The sequence below is a fragment of the Aquarana catesbeiana genome, linkage group LG01, assembly GCF_042186555.1.
Source record: "Aquarana catesbeiana isolate 2022-GZ linkage group LG01, ASM4218655v1, whole genome shotgun sequence".
Classification (NCBI taxonomy): Eukaryota; Metazoa; Chordata; class Amphibia; order Anura; family Ranidae; genus Aquarana; species Aquarana catesbeiana.
Window position 1 is genome coordinate 222,240,307 of NC_133324.1, and position 20,273 is coordinate 222,260,579.

At 43.4% G+C, this 20,273-nt stretch overlaps 1 protein-coding gene across 1 annotated transcript in view; it reads right to left on the reverse strand.

The window, feature by feature from the left end:
- LOC141139271 (uncharacterized) overlaps nucleotides 1-20,273 on the reverse strand; it is a 141,930-nt gene that overhangs the window by 110,955 nt on the left and 10,702 nt on the right. The window contains exons 2-4 of the mRNA XM_073625230.1: nucleotides 14,595-14,666; nucleotides 14,347-14,450; nucleotides 12,809-12,872 (exon numbers count right to left, since the gene is read on the reverse strand). Coding sequence (XP_073481331.1) covers nucleotides 12,809-12,872; nucleotides 14,347-14,450; nucleotides 14,595-14,661 — 235 coding nt within the window. The 5' untranslated portion in view covers nucleotides 14,662-14,666. The remainder of the gene's footprint in view (nucleotides 1-12,808; nucleotides 12,873-14,346; nucleotides 14,451-14,594; nucleotides 14,667-20,273) is intronic.

Genomic DNA, 20,273 nt, shown 5'->3' on the forward strand with positions numbered 1-20,273 from the left:
AAATGTTCTTTTACTCCTTCCTCTTAGGCAAGGGAATCGCTGGAAACATTATTTTACTTTTCAAAAAAACGAGTTTGGGACTGAGTTTATTACATGGAAAATTTTTTATTGCTGTTTATCCATGACTTTGCTACCGCCGTTAGCGGTCATTCAGACAGTCGATAGGACCTGTTGTCCTATATAGTTCAATGGTTCATGTTGACAGTTTGGTGCCTAGTTATACCTACTACTCAGGATACAAAAACTAAATGGTCAACACAAGCTATTTGCCTTACTATTTCCAAATGGCTATTGCATCAAGGCAAGATGAAGCAGTTTGAAGCATCGTTGTGCTTACTGAGTTGGTTTCCTTGAAAATGTTTTTCCAGAGCATTTGAAGGTTTTTTTCTACAACCCCAAGGGGGTAAGGACTGTTCTTGACTTACAGATTGGATGGTCAACACTGGATTACCGGTCCGTGCCTGCGTGAAGGACCCCTTTGGCACCTAATGCTCCGGCTGGAACACGATCTCTTCACCCTGAAATTAATATACTTGTCCCCTTAAGATGACGACAGTGCCAGTGTTGTCTTGGAATATCAGGGGGTTACATGACCCTTTAAAATGCACCATGGTGTCTTCTCTACTTTGAAAGTACTTGCCTGCTGTTTTTGCCTTGCAAGAGACTCATCTCTCAGCTGACTTTGTTGCCTGTTTGAATTTTGGCTGGGTGGAGAAAGGCATACCACTCCACTCACACCACATATTCTAGGGGTGTGAGTGTACTGGTACATAGTTCATTGGATTATGAGGGAATTGAATGTGCATTGAATGATGAGGGGAGGTATGTTTTTTTGCTTTGCCGGTTATACTCTCTTAAATGTATCCTTGCCTTTGTGTACATCCCACCGTACAATAATCAGACCCTTAAAGTTCTGCTGAAATACCAGATGAGATATCCTGAAATACCACTGTATGTCATGGGAGATCTCAATTGTGCTATAGACCCTACTGTAGATAAGTACCCCCCCTGCCACAGTGGGGCGTCGCATGCACCATACTGCTGTGAAAAAATTCATGGATGAGGTGGGGTGGCTGGATCCGTGGTGTGGAAAACACCCAAATGAGAAGTAATTTTCATGGTTTTGCTCATTGTCTAGTACAGACCTATGCTTGTTTGCAGCTGACCGCTATATTTTAAAGGTTAACTATGCCCTCAGAAGTATATCTGACCACTCCCCACTAATAGTACGATTGGAGGTCTGACCTCCTTCAACTGTAGCCAAGGCTACATTGAAGTTAAATGCCTTCTGGCTTCATCTCTTTCCTTCCCATGAGCAAATTGTGTCTCAAATTACAGAATTCTGCCGTGTTCATGCTGATAATGTGAGCGCAGAGAGTGTTTGGGAGGCCTTTAAGGCTGTCCTTAGAGGAATCTTTATTAGAGCGGTTCAAGCTATCAAGCGGAACACGAATGCACAGAGGGAAGGAATAGAATGGTTGGCGGGTGACTTGGAGGCAGAATTCATTGCTAATCTGACGGATAACAATAGGGAGGCATGGCTGTTGGCCCAGGAGGCTCTCTACCGCACTATTGCTTCGGCGGCGGAGCGGAAATTTTTTTTTTAGCACATTGCCCTTCTACGAGGAGGGTGAGTTGGTGAGCATTCTAACACTGTTGGCAAAAATAGCTCATTCCCAGCAAGTATCCCCCTCTATTGATGCATTGCGAACGCATACCGGAGGAGTGACTAACTCCCCGGACCAGATTATGGCAGAACTAGTAGATTACTATTCTTCCCTATACGTGTCTAAGCAAACTTACTCTATAGAATCCCTGAATGAATATCTTGATAATGTTTAATTGCCTGGCATGTCTGCCTCCTTCAGACGGCAATTAGATGCCCCCCTGACTTCCCGGAGGAATTACAGTTGACGACCAGTTTGTTCCCTAATTCTAAGGCTCCAGGGGATGATGGAATGACCATCGAAGTGTATAAACAATACGAGGATTGCATACTACCTAAACTGTTGAAGGTGTTTAATGAGGTGAGGAAACATCATCGCTTCTCTCTGTCAATGACTAGGGCCAATATCATACTGATATTGAAGCCGAACAAAGATCCTCTTGATCCGGGCTCATATAGGCCTATATCTCTCCTGCAAAATAATGAAAAGATTCTGGCAAAAGTTTTAGCGTTGCGCCTAAACAAGGTAATCTCCTCTATTATCTATTAAGACCATTCTGGATTCATCAAAAATCGACTGCCATTAACTTGCGCAGGCTTTTTCTTACCATCCAGTCTCCAGCAGATAACACTGGCAATCGAGCACTGCTGTCCCTAGATGCCCATAAGGCTTTTGAAAGTATTGAATGGGAATAACTTTGGGCAATTATGCGTAAATTCGGGTTTGGCAGCCGGTTTATTGCTTGGGTACAATTTCTACAGTGCCTTGAAAAAATATTCACAACCCTCAAATTTTTCACATTTAGTCATGTTACAACCAAAAACATAAATGTATTTTAGTAGGATTTTATGTGATAGACTAACACAAAGTGGCACATAATTGTGAAGTGGAAGGAAAATGATAAATGGTTTTCCACATTTTTTACAAATAAATATGTGAAAACTGTGATGTGCATTTGTATTCAGCCCCCCTGAGTCAATACTTTGTAGAACTACCCTTCACTGCAATTACAGCTGCAAGTCTTTTTGGGGATGTCTCTACCAGCTTTGCATGTCTAGAGAGTGACATCTTTGCCCATTCTTCTTTGCAAAATAGCTGAAGCTCTGTCCGATTGGATGGAGAGCGTCTGTGAACAGCATTTTTTAAGTCTTGCCAAAGATTCTCAATTAGACTTGGGTCTGGACTTTGACTGGGTCATTCTAACACATGAATATGCTTTGATCTAAACCATTCCATTGTAGCTCTGGTTGTATGTTTAGGGTCATTGTCATGCTGGAAGGTGAACCTCCGCCCCAGTCTCAAATCTTTTGCAGATTTCAACAGGTTTTCTTCTAAGATTGCCCTGTATTTGGCTCCATCCATCTTCCCATCAACTCCGACCTGCATTCCTGTCCCTGCTGAAGAAAAGCATCCCCACAACATGATGCTGCAACCATCATGCTTTACGCTGGGGGTGGTGTGTTCAGGGTGATATGCAGTGTTAGTTTTCCGCCACACATAGCGTTTTGTTTTTAGGTCAAAAAGTTACATTTTGTTCTCATCTGATCAGAGCACCTTTTTTCTACATGTTTGCTGTGTCCCCCACATGGCTTCTTGCAAACTGCAAATGGGACATCTTATGGCTTTCTTTCAACAATGGCTTTCTTCTTGCCGCTGTTCCATAAAGGCCAGATTTGTGAAGTGCACGACTAATAGTTGTCCTGTGGACAGATTCTCCCACCTGAGCTGTGGATCTCTGCAGCTGCTCCAGAGTTACCATGGGCCTCTTGGCTGCTTCTCTGATTAATGCTCTCCTAGCCCGGCCTGTCAGTTTAGGTGGACGGCCATGTCTTGGTAGGTTTTCAGTTGTACCATACGCTTTCCATTTTCGGGTGATAGATTGAACATTGCTCCATGAGATGTTCAAAGCTTGGGATGTTTTTTTTTTTAAACCTAACCCTGCTTTAAACTTCTCCACAACTTTACCCCTGACCTGTCTGGTGTGTTCCTTGGCCTCTATGGTGCTGTTTGTTCACTAAGGTTCTGTCAGAAACCATGAAATCAGACCGAGACAGAAGTACAGTTAAATCACACTCGTTTAATAATAAAAGTAAAAAGAACAAACGTAGTTAAAACATAGCCAAAGTTCAGTCATCCAAGCCAGAAGTCAGGGATCAATGTAGTGGAACAGCAAGCAGGATTTGGAGCCAGGAGGGATGTCAGCAAAGCAAGTCTTTAAACAGGAACACAGGAGATAGGCTCTATGATGTTGACCAAGGCGATGTTGATCCAGGTAGTCTGGATGGCTTAAAGCGGTTGTATAGTCTATTTTTTAACTTTTACCTACAGGTAAGCCTATAATAAGGCTTACCTGTACGGTTTAGGAGATATTCCCCTTGCTATGAGCCGCTGACTGCAGCGGCGCATGCACACAGGGGATTCTCGGCTGAAAGCCCGGCAAATGCCGGACCTTGCCGGGAAAGAAATCTCCCGCGCGCATGCGGGGAGTGATGACATCGCGGCTCCAGCCACTCACAGCGCTGGAGCCGCGATACCCGGAAGACACGCCGAGGCAACATGTCAGCTACCTCGGCGTGGACCAGGTAAGATACCGACGCCTCGTTCTTAGGTAAGTATTTCATAATGAGCTAGTATGTGGTACATACTAGCTCATTATGCCTTTTGCTTTACAGGGGTTAAAAAAAAAAAAAAAGTGTCAGCGGGTATTCAACCGCTTTAAGTAGGCAGGACTGACGAGTAGGATATCATCAACAGCTGAGTAACTGTGGAGAGATAGGAGCTGGCAATTAGCCGACAGCTCAGCGGCCAGCTCAGAGAAAGAAGGGCTGAGCCCAGCCCTGACAGTACCGCTTCCTCAATGACCCCTCTCCCTCGGAGGACCACCAGGCTTGAGGGGAAAACGCCTATGGAAATCACGGAGGAAGACAGGGGCATGTACATCCGAGGATGAGACCCAAGAGCGTTCCTCCGGACCGTACCCTTTCCAATGCACCACGTACTGTATGCGCGCACGGAACCTACGGGAGTCAACAATAGACTGTACTTCGCACTCTTCATGGTTCTCAACCTGTACAGGGTGAGGACGTGGCACCGAGGTGGTAAAGCGGTTACAGACTAAAGGTTTTAATAAGGAGACATGAAATACAGTCGAAATATGCATATTAGAGGGAAGGTCTAATGCGTAAGCCACTGGGTTAATCCTGCGAAGAAAATGGAAAGGTCCAATAAACCGAGGTGCGAACTTCAGTGAGGGAACACGAAGTCGGAGGTTGCGAGATGACAGCCAGACCCTGTCCACAACCTGGTAGGAAGGCGCAGGCAGGCGTCTGCGGTCAGCATGGAGTCTGTACCCATAATTAGCATGTTGCAAAGCCTCCTGGACTTGTGCCCAAGTGGAACGAAGACCACGAAGATGCTCCTCTAACGCAGGAATATTCTGCGGAACAAACGAGTCAGGCAACATGGAAGGTTGGAAACCATTATTCGCCATAAACGGGGACAATCGGGAAGCAGAATTCAAGGCACTGTTGTGAGCAAACTCTGCCCACGGTAATAGGTCTGACCAGTTGTTATGATGGTCAGAAATATAGCAACGTATGAATTACTCCAAGGACTGATTGGCTCATTCTGCGGTCCCATTAGACTGCGGGTGATACGCAGAGGAGAAAGCAAGTTGAATTTCCAACTGTGCACAAAAGGTTTGCCAGAACCGAGACACAAACTGACTACCCCTGTCCGAGACAATCACCTTGGGTAGCCCATGTAAACGAAAGATCTCCCGAGCAAAAATGGAAGCCAGTTCCTTAGAAGTGGGCAACTTCTTAAGTGGAATACAATGACACATCTTTGAGAACCGGTCAACCACCATAAGGATAACTGTGTTGCCCTGGGAGTTGGGTAACTCCACAACTAAATCCATAGACAGGTGGGTCCAGGGCCTCTCTCCATTGGGTATGGGTTGTAGGCCCACTGGAAGGTGTCTTGGAGTCTTACTCTGAGCACACACGGAACAGGCAGCTACGAAGGCGGTTACTTAAGTACGTAGACTAGGCCACCAGAATTGTTGGGAAATGGCCCAAAAGAGTTGATTCTTCCCAGGGTGGCCAGCAGCCTTGGGAGAATGGTAAGTCTGGAGCACGGCAGTACAGAGACTCTCTGGGACAAAGCAGCAGTCACAAGGTTTCTCAGGAGGAGCATGGACCTGAGCAGCAAAAATTTTGTTACCCAAAGTGAGACTGGTGCGAACCGTAGCCAGAATACGATCAGGAGGAAACACAGGAACCGGAACCGACTCCAACCTGGAAGTGGAGGAAAATTGTCGTGGCAAGGCGTCAGCCCTTACATTCTTAGTACCAGGTAAGAATGAGACAATGTAATTGAAACTTGACAAGAAAAGAGAAAGGCGTTTAGCCTCAGACAAGAATGTGAGATTCTTATGGTCAGTAAGAATGAGAACCGGCACAGTGAATCCTTTGAGGAGATGTCGCCATTCTTTCAGGGCTAAAATGATCGCCAACAGCTCTCTGTCACCAATCTGGTAACTGCACTCCGCAGGTGACAATTTCTTGGAAAAGTAGCCACAAGGATGCATATCGCTCTCAGATGTAGGATGTTGAGACAGAAGTGCGCCAACACCAGTCTCAGAAGCATCAATCTCAAGGATAAAAAGGTAACGTAGGATCAGGATGTGCCAGCACAGGAGCAGAAACAAAGGCAGACTTGAAACTCTCAAAGGCCTTAATGGACTCCGGAGGCCAACTCCGTGGGTTACTGTCCTGTCTGGTCATATCAGTCAGGGGCTTGACCAGGGATGAGAAGTTACGAATAAACTTTCGATAATAGTTGGCAAAGCCCAGGAAACGCTGCAGAGGATGTAAACCCACGGGTTCGGGGCAACTGTAGAACTGCCAAAAGTTTCTCTGGGTCCACTGAAAAACCAGCAGTGGAAATTACATAACCCAGGAATTTAACCTGTTCATGATGGAACTCGCACTTCTCCAGTTTAAAAATAGAGATTGTTCTCTCTTTGTTTCTGAAGCACTCGATAGACATTTGTGTGGTGGCTCTCCAGGGACTTGGAAAATATGAGGATATCATCAAGATAAACAACCACACATAACTGCAACAAATCTAGGAGGACATCCTTAATAAATTCCTGGAAAACTGCCGGGGCATTACAAAGGCCAAAAGGCATTACGAGGTACTCATCGCCCTCCTTAATCCTCACGAGATTCTATGCCCCTCTCAAATCAAGCTTTGTGAAAACCGTTGCTCTCTTGTGGTGGTCAAATAACTCCGTAATCAAAGGAATCGGATAGGCATCTGCAACATACTCCTCCGTGGCCTTATCCTCCAAGACCGACAAAGGGTAAACCTGGCCACAAGGGGGTATGGCACCAGGTTGAAGGTCAATTGCGCAATCATAAGGCCGGTGCGGAGGGAAACTACCGGCTTGACCTTTGTCAAAGACATCGCTAAACTCGCGGTACTCCTCCGGCAGGGAGGAGAGTGAAGAGGTGCACAGGACCTTGGCTACCTTCTGGGAGCAATGTGATGACCAGGAGAGAGCCTCAGCACGGAGCCAATCAAAAGAGGCATTGTGCCTCTGTAACCAAGGATAACCAATAACCAGCGGAAACTTAGGTGAGGAAATAACTTGGAATTGGATTACCTCATGGTGAAGAGCCCCTACAGCCATGGGCAATGGAACCGTCTCACGAGTTACAAGGGCAAGCTGTAGAGGTCTCCCGTCAAGAGCCTCAATGGCATGTGGAGTGTCACGCAGCTGCAGCGGAATCGAGTGCTTCGATACAAAGGCAGCATCAATAAACAGGCCTGCAGCCCCAGAGTTGATTAGAGCCTGTATCTCGACGGACAACTCAGCCCAAGAAAGGGTGACCGAAACCAGGGGCTTATCCTTCTGGATAACTGGGATGAAACAACGCCACCTAAGGTCTGTCTGTAACAGGACCTCAAGGTTCGGGCGTTCCCTGGACGGGTAGGACAAAACTTTAAAAAGTGACCTGCCTGGCCACAATAAAGGCACAATCTCTCCCTCCTCCTAAAGGCTCTCTCATCCGCAGAAAGACACGAGTGCAAGGGTTCACCTTCACTGACCGACTCAGTACCAGGAGGCATGGGAGGGACTGCTAAGCTCGGAGACAAATGTACAGGAGGCTTCAGCAAGCACTCCTTAAAAGAGAGTCTTTCTCTGAGTCTGGAGTTAATGAGGATGGCAAACGTGATCAACTGCTCCAGCTCAGTGGGTATATCTCGGGCTATCTCATCCATGATTGTATCCGAGAGACCATGAGAAAAAGCAGCCACAAGGGCCTCATTGTTCCACGCAACCTCTGCTGCGAGAGTACGGAATTCAATGGTGTAGTCGGCAACAGTTCTCATACTCTGTTTGATGGACATGAGGCACTTGGCAGCAGAAGCGGAGCATGCGGGAACGTCAAATACCCTTTTAAATAAAGCCACAAACTCAGGGTAGCTCAAGACAACAGGTTTTTGCTTCTCCCATAGAGGGTTTGCCCAGGCCAAGGCTCTCTCAGAAAGTAAAGATAACACAAAACCTACTTTGCTTCTGTCCGTGGGAAATGCCTGGGGCAGCATCTCAAAGTATATCTCAACCTGGTTGAGAAACCCTCTGCATTGGACTGGATCGCCCCCAAATCGCTGGGGAAGCGGAGCGGAACCAGACATACCTCTTATACAGGTAATACTCGGGGTGGGTGCCTGCACAAAGACTGGAGCAGCAGCAGGGTCGGCCTGCAACATAGGTTGTACCAGGGTAGCCACAGTGGAAAATTCCAGGTGAGCCATGTGACTCAGGAGCGTTTGTAACGTCATGGCAAACTGATCCATGCGGTGATCCAGTTCATCCAATCTGGAAAAAATATTACCAATAACTTTGTGTTGGTCTATCACATGAAATCCCAATAAAATACATTTACTTTTTTGGTTGTAACATGACAAAATGTGGAAAATGTCAAGGGGTATGAATACTTTTTCAAGGCACTGTATATAGTGCCCCTGTAGCGGTCGTCTGTGGGGGGGGGGGGGGGGTTTCACCGAGCTTTAGCTTAAACAGGGGCACAAGGCAGGGTTTCCCCCATCCCCTCTTTTGCTTGCCCTAGCCATTGAACCTCTGGCTGCCCTCATCCGCTCTAATACCCTAATACAGGGATTTCATTACGGAGAACTTCATGAAAAAGGAATGATGTACGTTTATGACACTATGCTGTTCTTGGGTGATACATCTACTTCCTTAAAGGAGGCTATGATGGTTATAAGGAGATTTGGAGAGTATTCAGGCCTAGTCATAAATTGGACTAAGTCCTCAATAATGCTATTAGATCAGACACCAGACCCCTTTCTATTGACTATACAGGATATTCCGGTCTCCACCTCTTTTAGATATTTGGGTATACAGGTTACCCCATGTCCATTAGACTATGTTCGACTTAATTTGACACCTCTGCTCAATCGCTGACGCGATCGGGTTAAAGTGTGGACTAGGCTGAAACTGTCTCCAGTAGGAAGGATAAATCTTATCAAAATGATTTTGATGCCACAGTTACTTTATGAGCTACATAATTCCCCTATGGTTGTTTCGTTGAAAAGGTTCCGAATTATCAACTCAATTTTTAGATCCCTAATATGGCAATCTAAGCCTGCTAGAATAAAGCTGGAGCAATTGCAGCGTCCGAAAGACGCTGGAGGACTGGCGTTGCCCAACCCGTGGCTTTATTACTTAGCCTCACAATTGCAGCACATAACATGGGTTATACGCCCACTGCAGGAACAGGAGATGAACTTACTAGACTCCTCTGCTCAGCTTCGTAGTTTTACGATTGGAATAGGGGTAGCAGATGGATTGGCATTGGACTGGATGCATTGCATTTTAGCAAGTCTAATAAGCTCTACCCTACATACACCCTTATGCAAAAAATTTGGAACAAGGCTAGGATGATGCAGGTGGTTACGGGGTTTACCCGATATAGCCCCATCTGGGATAATAATTAATTTCAGGAAATAGTGAAACTGCAGTATGACGCAAAATGGAAACAATATGGTATTTCTCATATGTCACAGGTTTTCCGTGATGGAAAATTAAGGACTTTTTCAGAACTCCGAGCTACTTCAGGCTCCCCTCATCCATGCATTTTTATTATTTGCAACTTCAGCATGCAGTCAGGGCCGAAAGGGAAGTGGATCAATGGTCTTTGGAGTCTACTCCTGTCTTTAATCACCTGTTTGAGGTTACCACATACAAAGGGCTTATATCATATGAGGTCACTCAACCCACACCCCTCATAAGGTTTATATCATGTTGTTATGCTATGCTACTCAATCTCTTCCTCCGGGACTTGCCTCTCAAGGTGGTGTCTCAATGGGAGCAGGATGTCGGGGCCTTTGAGGAGGAACAGTGCAAGGAAGCCCTGCAGGCCGTTCCTCAGTGCTCCCTGAATGTGGCTCAGCACCTGTTGCAGTTATATAAAATCTTGAGAGTATATTATACACTGGCTAGATTGGCCCACATAGGGGTGCGATTGGATTCCACCTGTACCAGATGCTGTAGGGTTCACGGGGATTTGATATACCTTTTATGGAGATGTCCAAAGCTACACTTATATTGGAGGAAGGTTATAGATACTCTTAATAGAGTCTTTCAAGTCCAGATTCCAGAGGAACCTAAACATTGCTTACTGGGTATTCTAGACATTCTCCCAATAGAGGAAATTCCTAGACAGGCTAGGCTATTCCCAGGGCTCTCTTACAGGTCCGCAAAATGATTCTGAGGCACTGGAAGTCTACAGAACCTTCCACAGTGCAAGAATGGATTAATCAAATGGGTGAAACCATCCACCTAGAGAAACTTATCTATCAACACAGGGGCAAACGAGGCAAACTTGACAAATTATGGTCCTCCTAGATAGATGTGCTGGGTTTACCCCCGCTAGACCTGCTTATTAACCGGATATTCTAGCAATTGACAGAATACCTGCAAAGCAATTTAAAGATTGCAAAATGGTGATTGTCAGGCAGTACCTTATGATGTTTAGTAATGCTTTATTTGACTGTGTAAGTAAGAGGTATATCAGTATATGTAATGTGGTGTACATGTATGTTTTTATTTCTTATGCTCAATAAAAACCTTTTTGTTTGAGTAAAAAAGAAATGTCGGTGCTTGTGGCAGATTCATGTACTGTGGACTCCATCCTCAGTGCAGCTCAAAAACGCTGAGGCTGATAAAATCACAAAATCAGTATTACTGACATCCTTTTCCAGCCACTGCACCCATCACACAAACAGGCACAGCAGGAGAGAAGTTTTGTTGTGGAGTGGGAGGAGCCAGATAGGGAACTAGTTTATCATCAGGTCCACCTCCCTTGTGATTTAAAGCAGATGCCATAGATGCTACTGGACTGAATAATAGCTATGGCATTTGCCGCTGCTGTCCTTCTTTAATCACAAGTTGGGTGGACCTGATGGGGGAATAGCCTCTCAAGAATTTCCCATCAAGCTCTGCCCACTGTCAATGTGCTCCTACATCACTGGTTGTTAGGACACTGTCAGCTATGCAGCCAACAGCATCATAACAACCAATGGCTAATCACCAGTCTATTCAGCTGCAGGCTGGGAGATTCCCATCATCATCCAAATATGGCCATTGTCAAACTTGGGTAATTACATCAGCCAACATCCTCACCGATATGTTTAAATTCAACTACCTGGGAAAAGCTATGAGGCATCAGCTGAATGGGGTCAGGGAGAGGTCACTGGTTGCTAGGAGGCTGGCAGCTCCTGACTTCATTGTAACCAAGGAGTCCTGTGGGATACTGTCACACTGAAATCAGTTTCCCAGCACAAACATGCCCCATTCTAAGCCCCTGCATCTATCTGTATGCCAGCTCAGAATAGGCCTTAAAGTGATAATAAACTCTGCAAACTGAGTGCCAGCTGACTGCCAACTCCTAAACAATTAGAGCTAAACAATTACAGCACATTTGCACCTCAAGAAGTGTCCTGAGTGCCCAGTGCTTTATCCTGCCATTACACACACCCTGTCCTACGGTGACAAACATGCTGTGTACGTTTGTCACCCTAGCAAAGGGAATATGTTAGGATTACATAATACTGTGTTATGACTACATAACAGTTCCCAGAACATACACTTTAAATTCATAGTTTCAAACTTTCAATTTTTTTAATGTTTTCTGCTGCACCATTGGCATGGTTATATCTTTTTAGTCCCCTCCATAAAATTATCAGAAATTTGTGCTTAAAGTAGAACTATAGGCAACACTTTTTTTTTTCATTTTGGATAGAATAAGGGAGGGTTATAGCCCCTGTCAGTTTATTTTTTGCCATCCCTGTCCAATTACAGAGATTTCCCTTCACTTCCTGCCCAATAGCCAAACAGGAAGTGAGAGCAAATATATGCAAAGTAAGGGAATCCATTGCCCCCTCCCCCCTGCTTCCAGGCCTTCAGAATTAGTGTCCCCACTCAAAAATTTCAGGCTGGGTCTTAAACAGCAAGGGGTGTGGCCTTGACAGGAAGGGGTAGGTCATATTTAAATTAGGGGGTGCACGAGTTTAGTCAGGCCTAGGGCAGCACAAAACCAGAATACACTACTGAGAAGGAGACAGAGTAGCAGTGACCGGTCTTTATTACGGGAAACTCCTACACAAAGGCAAAGCTTTATGCTGGATTATTTCACAAATCTAAAGAAATACACAAAGCATGCCAATATTCAAGTAAGAATACTGAAGGCTCCCCTCTTCATAGGGTTAACTTTGTGGTCCAATATATTCAATAGTGGGATGGTGCCAACATAAGGATATTTATATACCTTTGTCTGGCTCACACTTCCTTTTGTACTCATTTTTATATAAATATGCCAGTGTTAAATGGTCTCTCTCATCCCACTAACTGTCACTTTTGCTGGACAGCTTGGTCTGTTAAGGGAAGTTGAAAAATACCAGACTTACTGTCCGGATCACCAGGTAAAAATACAGGAAAAAAATGCCCAAAAAAAGAAAACAAATGCAGCCACCACATCTAAGAATTGGTAAATTGCAATATATCACATTTTTGGTTTTGGGTTTTATACTGCATTGAAGGATCTCACCTGCTGCACTTGTGCCTTTGGTCTCATCAGTGTTTCTGAGAGAAGCCTTGAAACTGGAGCATGACTGAAAAACAAATAGAGTGATAAAGGGATTTTTCCTCTGAGAAGTATAACAATGCATGGAATAATGCAAAAAAATGTCAGAAAACGTTACGTTTTACAAGCAAAACAGGATAAAATAAAAGGTTTTGGACTGAATGTCCTCTTGCAGATCCCTGACAGACAACTACGTATGCTCCAGCAGCACTCTAGAGGAAAGTATGTAAGAAAATTTGGGGAGCAAGTACACAGATGGGATGTGTAACTTTACTCTGTTTTCTGCAAGATTGTTCTTGGACTGTGGGCAAAAAAGTGATCAGAAACAGCCAGACAACTAGCATTTTCAGAAGATCAGAAATGATAGCAACCATATTCTCTCTTTAAATGTTTCCTGACAATCATTCAAACACAGACTATTTCTGGTTAAAAAAAAATTTCCAGGTATGGATAATTTTACATAGTTACATAGTTAATTAGTTAGGTCCAGTATACCTATACATAGACCATGCCCGTGGGATCCCTCTATAAGCTGAAAATCAGTAAAGATGACACTGCTACAACAGAGATCTCCACTAGCTTTTGGGTCCCATGCAGAGTGGCTGCCCTGCTGCATTGTGAACAGAGCAGGTTGCCCACTTGTTTTGGGCTTCATTCAGAGAATGCTTTGCATTTTCTTAAAGAATGCAAAGCATTATGTGATTGGATGAGGTGGAGAGTGTGACGTCACTGCGCCGCCTCTCCACCTTTTCCAATCAGAGAACAACTATTGGAGATCACTGTAGTACAGTACAGTGGACCCCAGAGGTATGACATATGCAAAGTTATCCATACCTGGAATTCTTCTTTAATGTGAATTGATTTAGTAGGAGAAGACAAGACAAGCTATAGTCAAGCTGAAGTCAGAAAGATTTGGCAATAATACAAAGACCTAACATTTTCCCTTAGACAATGGGGCCAACACAAGATGTTCTCAACCCTTGTAACTAAGCATGACTATATATTAAGGTAAAAATACAAAAGAGAGTGTACTGCCACCTAATTCTTACTTACAGCACCTTAAACCAGGCATGTCAAACTTGCTTTTTTGTGCTCTGTGCTGCCTCTTTGCTCCTTCTTTGTTTTTGGCTGGTTAAAGGATAGATTTTCTTACATGATTTTGCAGCTGAATATGTAGGGAAATGTCTTATGGTCATTTCCTAAAATAAGCTAAATTGCAATTAATATTAGAATGTTAACTATGGCTATAATCTTTTCTGGGATTAGGTATGTATGGCCATCAGTCCAAATAGCATGACTCTTTTGAAGGCTAATTCTGATTATTATAGCCCATCATTTCATTTCAATTTGACATGCCTGACTTAAACAATCTCCTGCTTAACTAGTCACCAAGAATAAATTGATTCAGAACCTTTATTCAACTAAGAATGTCTTCCCTCCCAGGTCACTTCTTTCTGTTGCACCTAATGCAACACAGACACGCTTAATTACAATATTCCTACCTGTAGCTGATCAAGTTGTTCATCTATAGCATCCAGGAGGTAATCACAATGGTCTCTGTGTCTTTCATCCATCTTCTCAGAGGTAAGAAGGGTCACTGGCATATCTGTAATTAATCGTCAGTCAATAAACAGTGCAAGAATACAAAGACCACCTTCTCCCCCATTTCTACAGGAAGTATCTGGCAGCAGTTATGGATGAGAACAGAAAGTAAATCCTAAATCATTAAATAAGTTAAAACGCATCTTACTTATCCCAAGATCCTCTTCTGCCGAATCTTCAAACTCAGAGTCCTTTTCCTGAACTGTACAGGCCATGGTGCCTAGACATGTAACAAGAAAAGATGTCCATATGATAGGTTTTGCAAATTTGTCTCTAGTAATTTAAATGTACCACTCTTTTGCACACAATAAAATCAATTTTTGCTAATGCTTTCTTTTATTTCTTTATTATTAAACAACTTGTAAACTGCAGAAACCCACCCAGTATATATTTAGCATATTGTAATGCTGTTATTAGGAGTGATACAAAGTCAGATGTTCTGGTATGGCAGTAAAATGAATCTCTAAATGTTGGCTACTATAGTAAAGTTTTTGCAACCATTTAGATGGAGGGAATAGTGTTGAAACTGGAAGCCAAATTATCTTAAATTAGGGAGAGGCGTTTGAAGAAAAACATCTGTGCATACTGAGAGTTGGTAGTAGAACTAAAGCCATAATAAACCACATAGGTTAAGATGGAAACCAAGGAATAGCTGGTCATTGTCCTTTTTTGCTGAATCCTGAATGGGATATTGACAGTGCAATGAGCACCATTTCTCTGTCTTCTTCATATAAATGCATATTTTGAAAGCTGTTTCTTTTTCATTTTGCATTTCCAATAACACACAATAAACAATCTTTAATGCAATAACAGTTAAAAATGGAGGCGGGGGGGGGGGGGGGGTTGTTTTTTTACAAAACTAAAACAGTTGTTACTAGGGGACGCTGGGGTCTCCCTATAGTAGCAGGATGCTTTCTCGAGCATTTAATGTGAAAGAGTTTTTGCAGCAGGAGTATCCTAGAGGTATCCTAGAAGACATACTCGCCAGGTGGATGGTGGTATTGGGCCAAGGCCTGTCCACAGTTTCATGTGTGTAGGCAGGTTGAAATGTATTAAGTAGTAGGATCCAGTGTCATTCCCCTCCACCACAGGCAAAATGGTCACTTACTAGATTGCACAGACCTCCTAACACGGAAGGTCAGTGTCACTTGTGGCTCTAAACCCAGCCAGGGCTTTTAAGCGTCCAGGAGTCTCTTAGGGCATATGGAATCCCCATCCAAAAAATGATATCACAAACAATCCCCAAAATATAAAAAACTTACCATAGTGTAAAAATCCTCAAAATATTGGACTTACGAGAAGGAGAGCATATAATCGCATTACAAAGTTCAAGTTGGTTAATCACATGTGCCCCGGGCGACGTCATCTTATGATGAAACGCAATTAGCCGGTCAGCTTGAACCTGACTCTAATGTGATTATATGCTCTCCTTCTCGTAAGTGCAATCGTTTATGTTTACAATAAAGTTTTAAGGATTTTTACACTATGGCGAGTTTTCTATACTTTGGGTATAATTTCTGATATCGTTTTTGGAGACTCCTGGGCGCCTAAAGGCCCTGGCTGGGTTTAGAGCCCCAAGTGACACTGACCTTCCGTGTTAGGAGGTCTGTGCAATCTGGTAAGCGACCATTTTGCCTGTGGTGGAGGGGAATAACACTGGATCCCAATACTTAAGGTGTCGGATGGTGTGGATGTTATCACAAGACTCTTTTTTCACCTTTTTGGGACAATAATGTAATTTTTTCTTATTTTTGTGTTTGATTCAATACCTTTTAGCGCAACTCTTTGTAGGAATATTTTGCTTTGGAACTGTGCTATATCAAACTAGAGTTTACGGCTGTTTTTCATGTTTTTTTTAATGTTTTTATTTAAGCACAATAGCACAGGTTTTTTATGATTTTTGTTTATGAAATGTATTTCTACTAGGGAGATAGTGACTGGCACAGGCCGGGATAAGGGTTAATTGTTGCAGGCTTAGTTCCCAGATTTATTGGTCCTAGCCAGCCCACCTGTACTTTAAAAAGGGGGAAGGCTGAAGTCCAGGGCTCTTGGTTCTCCTTCCTGTACTGGTTGGTTTTGTTTGTGGAATTGGGACTGCTGCTGAAAACACCGGAACTTTCAAGGACATCCAAGTCATGGACAATGCCATCATGGACGCCTATCTCATGGAAGTATGCCTGGGTGTCACACTAATATAGTTAGGGTTAGAGAAAAGACATTGTTCATATTGAACTGTTGTGCCACACTTCTTCAGTAAAGTATAATAACCATTATGAGTCTGGTTTGAAGTTATTCAAAGGAGTGCAAGTAGATTCTGATGTATCTAAAGAACCAGGGTCTGTAAAGCACAACAGGGTATGAAGAAAAAGCACGATAAAGGGTTAACTCAGTAAGACAAAAAAGAAGAGTGTAGTTGCTATGGGTTATCAAGTGAAGGAGCAAGCTAAAGTTCCTCCAGTAGCGAGGGGGCGATGTCTGGCTCCCTCCCTAGCAGTTGGTATCCGATAGCAACCAGATCCAAAACTGCATTATGGAGATCTTTGGCCTGGTCACAAGGTACGGGAAGTGGAAGAGTTAATGAGTGCACAGATGAGGTCTGCGCTAGGTGCATGGTGGGACCCGATTCTGTTACTGAGAGTGAGGCAACAGAGGTACGCTGGACTGGTGGAGTGGGCCCAGGCAGAGCACGTCCCTCCTAATGCAACATCCAAGTTACAGTTTGTAGTGACATGGGACAAGTTGCTTTTCAGAGGAACTATGTATTGATTGCTGCACAAAGTGAAGGCTCATCTCTAAGTCAAGGAACTGCCTTAATTTTAGACTTTTTACATGACCGCAGTCTCCACCTCATCCCGGGCACTGATGAGAGCACTCCATGAGAAGAGTACACTAGTGTGCAGGGAGAGTAGGCCCCGCCCACATGTGTATCTCAAACAAACAATGGGTCAGCATGGGACATGACCAAAAGGGATGAAAAATATTAGCTTGGCTCTGAAGACATCTTGTCTTCAGTCTGAGTGAAGGAATAGGCTCATTTATGGAGATGACTGTACTGATGACATCACTGAGCCAGCAACTGGAAATTTGGTTCCACGTGTCTGCATGCGCAGTGGGTGCCCGGCTGTGAAGCCACAATGCCGCCGAACGGAGGGGGAGACGAGCGGGGCTTCGATCCCCTACATCGCTGGACCCTGGGACAGGTAAGTGTCCAATTAAAAGTCAGCAGCTGCAGTATTTGTAGCTCCTGACTTTTATTTATTTATTTTTTTTAAATGGGAACTCCTCTTTAAGTGGATATTGTGATAGATTAATGACACTGCGTGAGGCATCCTATTTTCCGATAGTGACCTAGATGTACTTATATTGGTGCATGGGCGCACGGTGCTGTGGGAGATTGCTCCTGACCTGGCACTAAAAAAACACCCGGAGTGGTATTGGAGGCTCTTTCCCATGGATGCAATTTCTAATACTTGATAGAGGACACCCAGGCCTTAGAGGCGGGGATTGGAATAAGACACTGTTACAGTGCAAACAACGCTGAATCTTGACTCAATGCCAGCACATTTCCTGGCCTAAACAAGACAATATCCTATAAACCTTTTCTTGGAGGGATTAGTCTCGGGTGGTCCAGAAAACAACTAGCTCCCTCAGCCATCTTGTTTCAGACTCATTTGTTACTGTATTAGTCCCTTATAGGTGTAAATTTTGCAATAATGGTTTATACCATATTTCTGCCATTATATACGGTATTGGATTGCCAGTTTACCAATTGTGTTGTATGATATGTACTCGGTTTTTGACAAATCATACTATCATCAGTGTGGTCGGGTCTCCGTATGGACCACATGTGTCAATTGCCATTATACTATAGTTATATATTTTTGATTTTTCTGAATATTCTTTATCTCATTTTTTTCCTTTTCCTATTTTCTCTTCTGTGCAGACATCCACTGTGGTTAGTCCAGGGCCTATCATTGCAGTATATGCCCATTCATTTTAGTTACGTTTGTTCCCAGTTCTGACGGCTGCCTTTTAAATGTAATTTTTTACAACTCTGTCCATGGTTTTCCATAGCATAACTGAGCTTTTTCCTTCCCCTTTTCCCCTTGCGTTCGTTTGTTCTGTTCTCCAGCTGGCGCACCCAGGCTGCACAGACCGCTGAAGGGGCGGTTACGGCAGCTTACTTCAGGCTCTGATGCACGGTCTGTTGCCGTGCGCCTTTGTCCTTCATGCGTCAGTGGGCGGGCGGCGCAGCACATGGTGCCGTCACGTGACCGGGTCCAGCGTCTGCTCACCATGGCATCATCCGCGTCAGACAAACGGGGGGGGGAATTTCTGAGATGGCTATGGCTTCGTTTTCCCCTTTGCTCTGACCACATGGTGCTTCATTGGCGTTCTAGTCTGCTTTTATCTTTTGAGCTAGGAATTTTTTTCCGATTGACACATGAGGTCAGTATGGATACATGCACATTTCGTTCCTTTCTTTCTTGTTTTTTATGATATAAGTTGTCACACTGTGACTTTTAATATGTGTTTGTAATATGTATTTATTGATATTATAGATTGTATGTATTGATCTGGAAAATGTCAGCCCATTTACCCTGAAGAAGATCTCTACCTCATTCATTGAAATGCGTTGGATTTCTTCTGTCTTTATGACAGTTGATCTGGGCTTTCCTTCTTTTTGTTTTGTTTGTTTTCCATGTTTGTCCTCATCATTATCACGTGTGTCAATTGCATTAATTTTGTTGATACGTTGTAATAAATTTGTAATTTTACAAAATTCTCTACTCCTTGAGCATTTCTGGTCCATTAAAGTCCCACTTTTTGAGGAACTTAGTTTTTTAGGTTTTAGTAACAAGTTTTAATTGAGTTATCCATAGCCCCTCTTTTGGAGATGAATTGCAACTGATCATTAAAGCCTGGAAGCCATGCATTTATCATACAACCGTGTGAATATAGATTAAGGGGACAGGCCAACATTTTAACATACTGTACCATTCCTGATGGATTTTGGTTTTAATAAAATATAGGCCTCCAAGTAAGGGCATTGGGGAAAGTTAATTATATTAGAAACAAGAGAAAGGCTTATTTGATTAGTTAGTTACTATACGTTTTATAAATCTGAGAGTTTTATAAAACCTTGGAATCAACCCATAATTTTTACCCAAAGGAGTCTTTTTTTTTTTTTTAGTCAAAGTTTCTCCTTTTCAAACACAGCTTACAGAGAGGCAAAATGTATTATTATATAGGCTTATTATATAGTATATGCTGATCCATAGATCTCTTGCTGACTATTAGAAGGAGAAGATTTGTTAAAAATTACCATAACACGTTATAAGATTCAAAGAATTATGGTTCTAATGCTAGACAATTGTACTGTAGTCTCCAGGGACAGGTGACATGTATCTGCAATTTCTAAAGCCTGTGGTTGGTTAAGAATTTTGGCAATAACATTGGAATATTCTTGTTTTAAGTTTAAACCAGCTGAGCTGTAGGAAAGCTTTCAAAGATTCTTTTTGTAATGCAAGTAGTGCATAAGCGGAGAGACCTTTTATGACCTTTTATGAAATTACATATTATTTAAGAAACAGCTTGCTGGGAAGTTAAATCATGAAGAAAAGAATCATTTGTCACAAGTTTTGTTGAGCACCTTGAGTTTTAGAAAAACAAGGGTGTCATCAGGCTTGATGAAAGATCGTATGTCAACAGTTGGTTTACAAGCTAATGTACTATGGCTAGTAAAGAAGTATCTAGTGTCTAGTACAGGGTTTCTCAACCAGGGTTCCATGGATCCCTAGGGTTCCCCCAAAGGTTGTTAGGGGTT